Raw genomic sequence first — 15,099 nt, forward strand, 5'->3', positions numbered from 1 at the left:
GAGGGGTCACTTCACCAGCATGACTGCTGCTGCCAAATTCCCGCTCTCTCCCAACCTGCGATGAGCTGGAGAACTAAATCTATGAGGGCTCTGAGGGCCTGTGAGGGCTCCCCAGGCTCTGGGGACTTCTTGAGCAAGGCTGACTTCCATGAACTCAGAATTTCATCCCACAGGCCTCTGGTATGTTACTGTGCTAAAACTATTCGGGACTCACATTCCCATTACGCAGTGTAGCCTGTAGACTAAATGCCATTTGATGTTGCTGGATTTTTGGAAGAGGACATGGGGAAATGGAAAACAAACATCTTAAAGGACTTATCAGCACTTAAAGCACTTTTCTAATGCCAGGTGCTCCTTCTTTTTACAGACAGCAAAATTAACGCATACGTATTTTGACCAAGGTCAGAGAGTGGCAAAATACTCAGGTTTTGTTAATTCCCAGAGGCCAAACTCCTCCCCTATACGAACAGGGTGCTGATGCACAGAACCATGCTGCCAAGTTGCTGAGCAGTGTTGAGTGTAATTGTGTTTGTTTTTCACAATACAACAAGGCCAGGATGCTGTCACTGATAACTCATATGTAAAGCCGATGAGTTGCAATACAAAACTACAACAGTTTTACCCTTGGCAATCTCACGTTGCTGAAATGCAACAGTTATGAATACTTGTTAATTATTCTTTGTATTATGCAAGATTTTTTATTTAAATGGGTGTCATAGGTGGTTATTACCTATTCAAAAACCAAAAGGTTGTCTTTAAGACACATGAGGAACCGGGGAAAACACAACTGTGACGTGAGAAGTTGGTCCTAACACATCTTGTTCTAAAGCCTCTGTATTTTTCAAATTTTAATCATTGCCTAATGCTGTAGATGACACCTACTGGGCAAATGAAGGTCTGGCACATCCAGCATTCCACAGCCTTCCGAATACTTGGTTATTTCCTGAAATTGCTGACAAGAACAAATCCTCTTTACTCTCTGCAATAAGATTTTGTTGCACCCTTTACACAGGCAGGCGATTCATAACTGCTAAGAGGAAGGCCAGAAGTACAAACCCTCAACTCACTGGAACCTATAGGATAAAAAGTGGCTCTGTGTTTGCAGAGGAGGGGATGCCTAAATTGTCCTCCTGAGACTATTACTTTTACTGGAGTCTAAATAGTCCCTCTGTTTTGTTAGCTTTGTACGGAAGCAGGAAGACCAGAGCATTAGGGAAAATACCACTTATGTTTTTTACCACTGGTTAGTTTTCTTTTGCTTTGCAGACAACTATAATGATAACTTCGTTACACCACCCCATTACCAGTGTTAAACAATGAAATAGCAGTGTGTTAAGAGTTCATCAAATACAAGCAATATTAATGGCATAGTTAGAAAGAAAACACTGAAAATTCTCCCTTTATGTTGGCTAATTATTCACATTGGGACTAATAATAGACTTTTAATCTATAAAAATGATATTAGGTATATTATCCAAGTTGTTGCTCTTACTGCTTTCTAGAGAAACTGATATGAAGACCAAATTTCTATCAACTCAAACAGCAAAAACATGCAGCCCAAACATTAGGGGTACTCTTCTCAAAATTTGTCTATATTCTGTATTATGCACTCACTGATATAGCTCCACTGATGAAAATTCCAAGTATTTAGAGAAAAAAGCCCATAAGATTATTGCTCCACATTTGAACTTGTAGGAAGAAAAAAACTTCCACACATTTTGCATGTGCAGCTACAGTGATTAACTGCATATATTAGATATTTGCAAGCATAATTAGTTAGCTGTCTGCACAACTCAAATTACCCAGGAAACACTTTATCCTCCATGGTAATTGCAAACCTGATGTGCCGCAACTGCCCACGCCTTTTTGTGTAAAACAAGACACTTAAATATATGGAAAAATAGTTTAGGAATTTTAGTATCTTAAAAATTGATTCCATCTTTATTAACTTAATAGGGAAATTTCTAACAAACTTGCATTCAAATAATAAAAAAAAAAAAAAAAAAAAAAAGAAGAAAGCTGCACATTCAGGAGTGGTCCAGAACTTAGCTCTGCCCATGCAGAAAATAATGCCACATAGTAAGGTCTCCAGATCCCCAAAGAAATGACAGACTGGCACGTAGTGTCATGATTTTTTTTAACATACCAGTTTTTGTCAGCTGCTCAAGTTTCATAAGGGAATTCACTTTGACCTACTGGTCTTTGAATGTTCACGTACATATTCTCCCCCATGTGATGAGAATATATGGGGCAGTGTGCTCCTCCCAACATCTTTGGTATTTGGAAAGCTATAGAAACTTTACTCTGTTATGAAAGTTTTCTTTGCAGGAGAAAGCCCCAAATATAAAGCTCCCACCAGTTGAGGCACAGAGACCTTTCCCTCAGGCAGCCATACTCCATTTTCCTTTCTGGGACCATTAAGGTAAGATCTCACCAGGCACTGTTCGGGAGTTGAATATATTCGTGTAGAAATCTATCAGTAGTTCAGTGAAGAGATTCAGAGGTACCAGAGCACTCAGGGAGGCTGTTCCTTTTGGCGGCCAGCTCAAATTCAAACCAAAGACACAGGCCAGGCTGGATGCTGTCATTCTGTTACATATGCTCTCCTGTGAAACCTGGAAAAACATAAACATGAATATGCAGACAGGTACCCCAGAGTAAGAGACAAGAAACCACCCTGTATTGAGAACGATCAAATGACGGGAGTAGACCCTGGCCTCAGGTACATCACTGGCTTCTTAACAGCCTCGGGGCTGACTATGCAGCCTAGAGCTACAATGGGACCACTGGAGTCTGTGTCCCTCAAGGACAAGATAAGATGTCAGTAAGTCAAGCAAAAGGGCTGAATTGTTTCCTCACGCTAGGAAAATAGATTGTTTTCAATCTTTCTATGGAATCTATGGATATCTCTGCTGAGGGGCAGGGAAGGACAGCATAAACAAACAGTGATCCTACCTGCTTCAGTACCAAGCCCTCTATAGAATAAACCTTGAGGACTTCTGAAGTTGTTTGCAAGGGTTTAGAAGGATTTTTTTTTTCTCCCACTGTTGCATGACTTCACTTCCAAGTATCCCCACATCCACCCAATTCCTCTGAAGCAATGGAGGTGAAAATGGGCTGTAGGTAAGATACATAGCACTGAAATCTGTTCTGCACCAGGATGATGTGTCCTACTCCCATCTGTGGATGTGAGCCCAGAACTGGGTAGCAGGAGTATTTTTTTTATCTGTGTGAGTTTGTCAGGGAATTTGTGTGTGTTTTGCTCTCCTGCATTGCATGGCTGGTATCTAAAGCCCAATATGGTCTGGGTGTCCTATCTGACAAGTTCTCTGTTATTGTAAAGAGCTAGCAAGCTGAAGGTGCTCTTGATTCCTCCTGACCTAGGTAATTCATCCAGTTCTCAGGCTGCTGGTTGCAGTTGTTGATCAGTAATCTGCCATGGGAAGACCATGCAGTCACAAACTACGATGTACGGGTTACTCTGAAGCTGTCATCTCAGAATGGAACAAGGAATTATCGGGCAAAGTCTCCCATATATTCTTCCTGCTACAATTTCAAGTGGAATAGGAAAGCAAAAATTCTACTTCTCACTGTCTCTCCATTTCTGCCTTGCCATAAAGCCTACTGAAAAGGCAGCTCTGTAGTGCTATGAAAAGCCTAAGGGCACTAGAGGAAAATCCAAGAACCATTATGGTCATGTGACCACTTCTTAGCATATGCACAAACTCCAGTTGCCCTCTGCCCGGTACCACAGGTTCCATTCCCCTCTGTCTCCTACAGCACAGTCCCACCCTCCTCAGTGTGTTACCTACCACGGAGCCTATTTGCTCAGCCATGAGGGGATGTAATGTCCTTCAGACAGGTGCACAGGATGGAACTCTTTTCCTTGAGGGACATGAAGAAGCACTTATGTGCCCAAAAGCATAAAATTTTCTTCCTAACCATATTAATTTTTCCAATAATAGGTACTATTTTTCCTTCCAATCTTTGCCTTACACTTCTGGGACATGAGAGCTACAATGATGCTACTTCTGCTACAAATGTTAAAGGCTTCAATTGTTTTTAAGGTCATGAAGCAGGGATGGATAAAGGAGGGAGATACTGGTGCCATAACCACCTTTTCAAAAGATTGACTTCACAGCTTGAGAGTAAAAAGTCATCAGATTAAACGGCAATGCCTGCTTCATGACCTTATGCAAAACCCACATCATTCTCTCTAGAGCATGAACCACATATAACCTGCTGACCTTCACATACTGCTCTCAGTGCACTATTTAACTACACAGAAAAACCAACAAGCCCATCTTGTTCATGTAATCTGCTTCAGATGAGATCAGCTCAAAAAGAGAGTTCATTATACTACAGCAATGTAGCAAAATCTAAACTACTACCAAAATAACTGGTGAGGGAAAATGATTAGGACAATGATGAGTAGTACCCTGTTAACAAGGAGACGCTAGACCTAGGTACCCTGAAGGTAGCTGGACAATGAAGCTGGTGTTTGGATACTAATAAATATACAAGGTTAGGGACTGCATTCTGGCCTTTGAGTCAGGTGGCTCATACTGGCTATATCCGCACTGTGTAATGTCGTACATGTGAAACCCCTGTGGACCAAGGAGAAATTATTTTTTGGTGTTTCTTTCAGTTGAAAGTCTCTAAAATAATGTGAGAGCTACAGCCTATCACATTGTGTTTTCTATTGCACAAAACCAAAGATATGTGCTGCATATCCTAAGGCAGGTACCTTAAGTCTATACAGGGCAGGTACCCTGTGATGGCACAGAAGTGTGTGGTATAGTACTGGAGGACAGTGGAGTCCCTCAGTGGTGGAAGGAGCCAAACCTGTTGGAGTTGTCTTCCCCTGGTTTTTGGGAGTGTTCCCTGACACACTCCATCCCACAAGTCATGTACAGCTGCTGTCTTTAAGCTAGTTGAAACACACCCAGCTGTTGAAACACACAAAGCCGCTGCCTTCAAAGGCCAATGTTTCAGCTCAAAGCAATAACACTGTGACTTGCTGGTAGAGCTAGATTTATTTTTTCTCTTTAGGCCAACTATTTCAAAGAATGCTTCTAATTCCCAAATGAAACCATCTCTTCCCACCCACCACCACTCTGTGAGCATTTCAAGGAGACAATCAATGTTGAAATGATCAACAAAAATAGCCATGACACAGCTTCTCCTGAGAGAGAAAATCCTTAAGATAAAATGAAACAGTGATTATATCATCTGAGGCAGAGCTACACTAAGCCTTATCTGTGAGTCATCAATGAGGCTGACACTTAGGAATTCAAGGGAGACACAGCATGTTGCTTCACTCCAAAATGCACAGCAATCCCTTCCTCAGCAGATCCAAGAAAAAGTGTGCAAATTAATAATCTTTGCCAGCTCGTCAAGAGTTGCAAGCAAGGAAGCCTTGTCACACCAGTGGTAATGGCTTTATCCCTCCCCGAGGGGATCAGGCTTCACACCATCTCAACCCTCTCACTACTCCAATGCCAGATTTCTTTCACAGATGTCATGAACACATCCACTTCATCTACAACACCATCATGGGCAGCTGATGTTTTCTTCCAACACTAGATGATGTAAGGGCAGCATGCAGTCAGACAACCTCTTTATGGGCTACCCCTCTAAATAACTGCATCCCAAAGCTACGTTCTATTTAAGAAAAACAAATTACATCTTTAGCATTTGGACTAAGCCCCTCGACTCCTTCTTTGATTCCCTCACAAAGTCAGCAACCGTCATCTGTTTCAAGTGAAAACACACTGGCTCTGTCAATTTGACAAGCTAATAAAAGACAATTCTCCAAGGACCTAGATCGTATTTTTGAAGGAATCATCTGAACTTCACAGAAAAGTATTACAACAAAGAACTACACAGCTCCAGTTTGTTGGGTTTTTCCCCCCTTTCATTGGAACATGTATGGAAAACTCATTAAGTAACGAAAGTCCGTCCTCTAGAAAGATAAAACTTGTACGTTGCAAAACTCATCATTGGGAATAAACACTGAAGATTTAGTGCCACATCAACAAATGCAAAATACACATCTTCACCATCCCAGAATAAACGCCCAGCTTCCCCCAGCAAAATTGTGACAATTTTTGGATTCCACATCCTGGCATCCCAGCACCCTCATGGATACCGCAGGAGTGAAACCAGACAGCCACTACACTACCTAGTGAACTTAAACAGTGAAATACAGAGGGTAGAAATAGCCAATTACCATCATATTTGAAAAATATAAGGACATCACCACCTCTTTGGTTTCTCAGTCACAATGCTGAAAGGAACTCCACAAAACATTTTCTAAAGAAAATTACTAGATATTAAAACACCCCCACAAAATGACTGGAAATACAAGTTTCTAGCCCCCACTCTCAGCTACCTCGCAGACGTGCCAACTGCTTGCACCTGCTCCACGAGGCTTAGTCATCTAATCCTTCCCAGTTACAGATCTGAAGCACAGTTCATGGGCCCCAAAACCTTCTGCATTTTTTCTAGTTGGTCCAAGTTTGACTTTTTGAATTTGGCAAGTTTTTGCAATGTTCTTTCAGCCAAGTCAGCCACCAGTCCCCTGTATCAGGCATGACTGCAGGGACAGAAATAAGCACCAGAGAAGGAAAGTGTGTAAACATAGAGAGGGGGCTGTATCAGCTGGTACCAAAACCAAAGACATGGTTATAAAAACACAATCTAGATGATATTACACAAACTTTCCTGATTGTTTAGCCTTGGACTGTCATGGAAAACTACAATTACAGTTTTTGACTAAATGGTTTCTGGCTTCAGAACTGGATAACTGTAGCCCTCAGAGTGCTTTGCCAAGTAATTTGCAGGATGACAACTTTGAGCCCTTTAAGTTTGCACGTGCATTCATAAATCCACTTCACTGCATGTGCAACGCGGGGCTTGTGGAAAACAAACACTTGTTTGTGCACACTCCTCTCTTGTGAGATCAGCTGAGCAAGAACAGACATTTTTTACAGACATAATTCAGGGACTGACTTGTGAAAACCGGCCTTTGTTTTCCCTCTTGCTCCCGGTTGCCCAATTCTGCCTGGGGAACTCAGTCCACTGCATCTCCAAGAGGACTCTGCAAATCCCTCTCTAGCAGCCAGATGCACTGCAAAGTGGAGATGGACAGCTTATACCTTTCACAGCACACTAGGCTCATTACTGGCAAAATCAGTAATCTAAGGTTAAAGGATTTGGTCCTATTTTTTAAATTCAAGCCTGTTACTTCTGTAGGAGTTGCACTGTTTTGCTGTAGCACCCTGGGACTAGAAGGAGCTGTTTTATTAAGTAAGGGGGTTGAGACTGCAGAGAAAACAGGGGTTTTTTTTCTTTTCCTCCTTCCACAAGCCTGTATCAAACCTGGAGTGTTCAAAACCTGTATCTAGTGATTACAATTCATCCCACTTCATGAAATTACCACAAGTACCTCTTGCACTACTCGAGGCTGAGCTCATGGAAGAATTAAATTGCCTCTTACATGTAAGAAGGTTGATGCTTACAGGTAAAAACTAGGATTATTGGTAGAGTGCTCTGTTAAAGTTTGAATTGTGGCAGCTTGTGCAGCACACCGATCTGCAATGAATAGAAATCTCTAGCACCTAGATTGTTTCACATTCCCTTGACCTTTCCAAATGCAAATATTCCCTGAGACATTAAGGATGAAAAGCCATGGATCAGCAAAAATTGCAGATCTGAGCACTAGTATCAACTTGACGCTGTGCTTTACATAACAAGGCATACTCAAAAATAATGCTATGTTCTGTTGCCCAATTACAGAAAACACTATGTAGTACTTTTGCACACCTCATTAACACCTCAAGTGCTCAGCTCTTAAGAAGTGCATTGAGATGGTGCATCTATTATTGGAACAAAGTCACTTACACGATTCATAACACTGAGGAGAGATATCAGTTGCTAAAATAATAGCAAATGACACGAGGATTTCCTTAATAGCATTAGAGTTCAGCTAAGCAACAGTAAACGAACATGTGGGTATTATAGGAACCTTGCAAGTGCTGTCTGAGTGAGGGTTGTATCAATGTGTTTCCTTTAATCTTGCTTTTCTCTAGAGTTTTGATAGAAAAAGGGATTAAATGTACTCCTTTCTGAGATATGCTACTGCTAGAATATGGCAAACATGATTGTAGCCCAAGAACAGTTACTGAGGGCTAATTCCCCCGCTGGTGAAAATCAGTATCATTCCACATACATGATCGCTTTGGTGGGCTCTTAGGACTTCTGAAGGCTAGATCACTTTATTTAGGTGTCAGCTACACCATAATCCTCAATTTTAGCACCTGGGTTTGAAAAATGCAATCTGCAAAAACAAATGCATTGGATAAGGCAGAAGGAAGGGAAATTTACACTCCTATTACTGTCTTTTCCTGCACATAAACTGGCAACCAAAGGATATCACTAGGCTAACTGTAGAACTATTTGTAATGGCTGTTCCCCAAACCCTCAGACTTGTGGGGTTTCCAAAAATGGGTTAAAAAAATGAGCAAATCAAAAAGTAGGACAAAAGACACATGATTTAATTTATCATGAAGCATACCAAAAATCCTTGCAAAATGGCACATTGGAATTTTTTCATTTAACACTGTAGTAAATTACAGAATGAAAGACTATTTTAAACAGGAAAATGTTATTTTTAAGATTTAATATAAAATATTTTGCTGATTGTTGTTCTAAAGCTCATTAATATTTCTATAATTTTCTAAAACGACACTAACTTATTTGGTGTTTTAGTTGCCCAAGATTTATACTTTGGAGAAAAAAGGTGATTTCACCTAATTTTTCTCCAGCACTGAAAATTACACAACCACTATTTTCAGGCTTTTTTTCACTCCAAAATAGGAAAAAAACAAAAACCTAAATCAATAAAAACATACATTTGTGAATGTGGAGTGGAAGGGACAGCACTTTTAAATATTCCAGTGCAGGCACAGTTCCACTTAAATTTACACTGTACTTTTCATTACATCTACAGAATTTCATGGTGAAGGGATGGCCAGACCATTGTTTAGCAGTGACTCTTATCAGAACTGAAGGGTTCTGCATCCTGAGTTCACTCCATTGGCAAGTACTGCACAACCACCTCACCATACTTTTAAATTATTCATTTTTTTTTCTGTGGAGATGTTAAATGCTGCATTAACAAGAACAGATTTAGAAAGAAAAGACCAGCACTATTTTGGAAATTTTGCCTATACTTACCATATGGAGAAAGCATATCAGATATTTCAGAACAACGTAATTGTGTTCAGGAAGTCCTTGAATGATTTGTTTACATCTGGTGACTCGTAAACTGCTCTCCACACCTGCAATGTCGAAGTCAGTCTTAACTCCAAACCATCAAAATACTACCGAGAAATAATACCTTATTTATATCTGCTGGAATTACTTTAGATACTCATCTGTAAAACAGACCACAAAATTCAGCTCTACTAACCTCCATGACCACAGTAACAGTTAAGGTTATCCCTTTGAATGTCCCTATCATATTTTGTATTATCCTGTATCTGGCTAAGACTAACTTCCAGAGTATTTTCTTGATTCAGGGAGAGAGCCAAAATAATTTCTTTGTTAGAGAGGACTTTCAAAGGTCTTGATTTGAATTCCATTATCTCTCCACGCACTGAATCTAGACGTCTGGTTTTTATGCTCTGATTTTATTCTTGCTGAGACATAGTCCTGCACAAAATGCTCTTCTGGCACACTACTAACTTTAAAAACACTTCTGTGATTCTGCAGGAAACTACTCTGTCTTGGCAAAAATTTATGAGATGGCCACTTGGGTGGGCAAGAATTTTCTAGAGATGAACCTGAGCAGGTTCATTAACTCATTTCTACAGACAGGCAAAACCAGAACTGGACCCCAAACTCCTTGCATCATCTAGACAGTCTGGGTGAGAATTACACTAACACTGGATTATATTTCAAATGCTGTACCAAGTGACTTTTTCTCTTTTTTGCTGGAATATTGTAATTATTTTAGTACTGGAAGTTTAACACCAATTTGGAGAAAGGCCTGATGATTACAATCATGCCTGACCTAACCAGACGATTTGTGCTGATGTTTTTTCTGCATTTGTTGCATTTCTCTCTCCCTTTCCCTGACACAGCTAGAGGTGTGCATAAGTATGTGTGCATGCACAAAATTCCAGCATGTTCAATGTTCCCTCAAGCTCTGAATTAAATACATGAAGCTATACTGTGGTGAGCTGTGTTGACATTTTTCCTACTGCAAAGCTACCAGTTCCCGTAAAACACAATAATCTGAGTCCCAAGAATTTTTTTGTCAGCCTTCTGCAGAGTAAATAATGGAGGAATTGTAGCAATACTGGGTAAAGGAACTCTTGTTAGCAGTTTTCATGACCAAAGAAGTTCTTTGACAATTATAAGCTTCAAGGTTTATTAATTTTTTTAGTTAGTCACTCGGGTAATTTATTTCACAGCTCCCATCAATAACTCTTCAAAAAAATGTTTCAGATGAGACACTAAAGAGAAAAGCTTCACTATCATTTCAAAGTACTGTAAAGCAGAGAGACTGTATTTCTGGGTCTGCAGGTTAAGAGATGTAATAGATACATCACACACTGCTCTGGTGTCTTCCAGAAGACAGAATGAGAATTTTCAAATCATCCCAAGACAGCTGTCTGTGATCACACCTCTTCAAAGCTCCCTTCTGCACTGTATTCATAGAGAATACGACTTTGCTGCAGTCCAGCCTGGCTTTCAAGCTTAAGATCTTTTAAAATCAGGATATCACCACAGCACCAAGAAAAGATAGTGGACATCACACTGCATAACAAGAAAGCCCAAGGAGAAATTCTCTTAAATTCCACTTTTCAACATGTTTTGTCAACATTTAAAACACCAGTAAACAAAAATAACATGAATGAACATTTCACAGGTGCTTTACCAAGCAAAACCTCCCAGCGTTCCTAGGACAATGCATTGCTCTCAGATTCTTTTCAGACATGTTCACATTTTTCACTTAGCTCTAGCACGAAGTAACATCATGTCCACAAAGTCAGCACAAGATTAATTCAGCAAAAATTAACATTTATATATACTTTTTCCAAATTTCCTCTATTCTTTCCTCAGTTCTGAGTGACAATCCTTACTCCCTCCATTTCTACAACCTACCTGTGAACAGACCTGTTTTTCTCAGTGCCCTGAGATATTTAGTGTGTGGACAGATGAATCCTTGATTTGAAAGGTGGTGATTATATAGACTTGCAAATAGAAAACCAGGACAGGCCTTCAGAGGATTATGAACATGACCTGATTAAGTTCTTAATGGAAAAGCATAAATAAAGTTAATGATATGAAACAGTACATGTAGATGCTAGTGATGGGCGCAGTATAAGAATTTTACCTAGAATATGGTGTATCTAGGTACACTAAACTTGCTGCACTTCTACACTTCACAAACATGTAGCAATTGAGATTTATACCCCATCCAAATTATTTTTGTGCCCACCCCAACAGCAACAGTCATTATAGTGATGATAACCTATACCTTGCAACAGCATCAGCCCATAGTTACCAGAGGTATGCTAACGGACTCTGTTGGAAGTTGTACTCCATTTAGATATAATTTCCTCAAAAAGCAGGTTTTGGAAAAATGTGTGCTTGTGACTTGTGACTGGAAGTCCTGCGGGTTCCCTGCTAGCCTGGGTACTATAGCCTGGATGGCAAAATACCAGTCTCCACAAGTACTACATACTAACTCCCAGATATTCTGGGATCTCAGATATTCAAGCCCCATGTATTAGGGGGTTGCCTTGCCAGCATTATAACCTCCTAGTCCCCAACAAAGGCCACATAATTAAAGTTTTAGAATTCATAGTTTCATGTGGTTCCAGATCTTTAGATAATCAATGTCTTCTCATGGCTTTAGATCCTTTCTTCCCCAGTATATTATCCCATGGGAATAGTTCCAATAAAAACAATCCTCTCCCCACAAAAAAACAAAAAAAAGGAAAAAAAAGGAAAGCAGCATACAAATGACCAACTAAATTTTGTTTCCACAATTCTGCCAATCCTGCTGCTAAAACTAAAGCTGCTTTGACATACCTTGCATCACTAAGACTGACTCAGTGCTGTGCCATGACATAAAAATGGAGCCTTGACAATGAGAAGTCTGATCCAATTCTTAATAATAAGAGTATGATACATAGATAAACCAGTAAACCTTGTAAAAATTAGAAAGGGTCTTGGTAACCCTGACCACCTTGCTCTGGTACAGATTATGAGGTTGTCCATTTGTGGCTGCAGTGAAGCACTAAAAATATATACCCATGATTGCGTCATGGTTAGCAAACAGCAGTGATTGTGAATTATTAGCCAGGTCTAGTTCAATTTGCTGTATAAATTTTTCGAAAACCTATTTATACTCACTGGTGATTCCAAGGATATGATCATAACACTCAAATGTTAGTAATGGCTGAGGGAGTTCCCTAAAGAAAGTCTTTAGGATAACAGCAGGAATATGGATATCATGATAATCATCAAAATTCACAGACTTGCCTAAAAGAAAAAGAAGAAAAAAGGGTTCAATCAAATGATGTTTTACTTTTTCTTTGAACTACTACTTAAAAACTGTTTCACAGTACATTTTAAACACAAAACCTCTTGGCTTTCTGCTGCTGGTAACTCCTGGCATTTTCTTTTTGTATTTTTCATAGAGTTTTATTAATCTTGCTATAAGAGATTCTCCCCATAATGGCATTTCTTAAAATGACTTCACGGGGAACTCGGTGACTTTCAAAATTACTTCACTACATTTCATAAATTATTAGGTAAAATTATATTTCTTTGCCATAACCATGAAAAATCACCAGAGGCAAAATCACACAAAGACGTTGTACTTCGTAACTAAAGTAATTCAAAGGGCAGAGAGGCAATACAAATGTTTATGAAAAAACAGACCATTTTTGACTCAAACCTTATCATTCATTAGCTGCTACAGATTTTGTAAGCTCTGGTCTGACATCAACTGATGACCTGCTATTCAGTAAGCATTAAGTGCCTGTTGCTATCTTTCAGGTTTCTGTACTAGTGCTCTTATTATGATATTTTATGTTAGAAATGGTTTTATAATTAACTAATTACACGAAAGCTAGCATTTCTGTTTCACCAACAAAACCAAGATCAACAAAGCCCTCACATTATTACTGGTAACAGTATGGTGACAGCTTACCCTGATTGTAGAGTTTCTGAACATCTTTGATAGTCTGGATGCTGGCTGACCTTCTGAAAAGGCCCTCTACTTGTAGTCCTGAAAAAACAGTTAATGCAGGTCTCATCTGTAAAAGCTGTCACTCTCGGTTTTTTCTATAGGTTCAGTTGAAAACAGAACAGAGGGAGAAGGTTTGGGAACAAAGCTACTCGATACACTCATTTTTTGGAAGTAAAAGTCCTTGAGAATAGAATGTAGGATCAAATCATATTTCAGCATTGCCTACAGCACTTTTTTTAACATGTCTCATAGAAATACCACCACCTTTCCTTAAGTGTTTTAGAGTGTCTTCCCAACTATAATTTTCCTTTAAAAGTAGCTTTCAATTGCACCTAATGACATAGAAGCAGGAGATTTAGATTTACCAGGCTGCTTATGTACCCAGTCTCACTGAGCGTATCTGCAAACTGAGCACCAAACCATGCCTGTAAATCTGCTGTTCTCCTTTTAAATGCCTTAAACTTTTAGCAAGCTACAGAGGGCATTTGCACAGATTTCCTAAGCTCCTTCTTCTGTCAGTGGGTGAGACAAGATCCATTAGGCTGGGGAATGTTTCAAAGGATCTTTGGATGGAAGAGCCTATTTCTTACCACTGGAGGGATACTGGCCTCCCCAGCTTAAAGGTAGATTGGGACGGACCACTGCTCCTTCCACCTTTCTCTGGAAGTCAGTGGGACTTAACACTCCGCCTGCCCATGGTATTTTGAAATACGCAATTCTAGTCTTGAGACAGTTCTGAAATATTTATCATAAATCTCCCGAAGGGTATCTATCTAATTTGCTTTCATGTCTTGGACTAACCGAAATCTGACATCAGCTACTGAGGAAAAACTTCAATAAAATGCATCCAATCAAGGATCTAATTTGGACCACAGCTTTCAAGGTAAGTTAGTTATGTGAATTATTATGCAAAACAGGATGAGGACAAGAAGTGTTACTTTTCTTGAGACTTGTGCTACTTCTTGCTTTTGAGTTTGGTAAAATTATCATGTCTCTCTCTCTTTCCTTCTCTCCAATTTGTGCTGTTCCTTCCACCCAGCAGGTAATGCAATTTGGCTCACATGTAGTCTCCCTTGGAGATTCCTCCTGGAAGCAGACTAATCTAAAATATTAGCCTATGCTGGTCTGACAAAAAAGAAAATTGCTGACATTTTGAGAAGGGTGGCAGACCACCCACTGACTTGGAGGGACTGCTGTACATTTCTTTATGTGAGTGTGGAAGATCAGATTGACTTTTTTATTTTTTTTATGCTTACCTTTCAGCAGCTAAGTAGCCAGACTGAAACCAATATTTGTGTATTTCAACTAAAGTACACATGCATCTAGTTGCATGACCAAGAATCTCTATGCTGTTCTAGAAAAATTTTGAGTCATACATTAATGAAAGATACTCAGTCATTCTTGTAAATTCACCAAGGTTGCATGTGTATTTTATACAGGAAAAATGAGTAAATTACTACAAATTCCTTAATGAACCCATTCCTTACAGAATAGCATTTGAATAGTTCATGTGAATTTAGTTCGGTATACTAAAAGAATTGACAATGTACTATTGAAGTAAATTTTCATAGGCATGTTTCAGAGACTTTTGCAAAGAACCCCAAGCTCTATTTGAAAGCGGTCCACTGACTAGATTTAGAAGCTTAGCTGGAGTTTAGCTGAATAGAGCTCCTAGTTACTTTCTAAGTACTTATGCCTTTGCCTATTAAATTCCAAGTTGAATATTAAAACCTTAGCCCACACACTCAGTTCTGGAAGGAGTATGACACTTCAAAATACAATATCTAAGGACACGTGTAGTTACTAAAGGAACCAAATGGACAATA

At 39.5% G+C, this 15,099-nt stretch overlaps 1 protein-coding gene across 1 annotated transcript in view; it reads right to left on the minus strand.

Annotated features, from left to right (window-relative positions):
- Window positions 1–1,912: 1,912 nt before the first annotated feature.
- ARHGAP8 (Rho GTPase activating protein 8) overlaps window positions 1,913–15,099 on the minus strand; it is an 86,340-nt gene continuing 73,153 nt past the window's right edge. The window contains exons 10-13 of the mRNA XM_069806935.1: window positions 13,235–13,312; window positions 12,433–12,561; window positions 9,241–9,344; window positions 1,913–2,615 (exon numbers count right to left, since the gene is read on the minus strand). Coding sequence (XP_069663036.1) covers window positions 2,418–2,615; window positions 9,241–9,344; window positions 12,433–12,561; window positions 13,235–13,312 — 509 coding nt within the window. The 3' untranslated portion in view covers window positions 1,913–2,417. The remainder of the gene's footprint in view (window positions 2,616–9,240; window positions 9,345–12,432; window positions 12,562–13,234; window positions 13,313–15,099) is intronic.

This window comes from Haliaeetus albicilla, chromosome 19 (genome assembly GCF_947461875.1).
Source record: "Haliaeetus albicilla chromosome 19, bHalAlb1.1, whole genome shotgun sequence".
Taxonomy (NCBI): Eukaryota; Metazoa; Chordata; class Aves; order Accipitriformes; family Accipitridae; genus Haliaeetus; species Haliaeetus albicilla.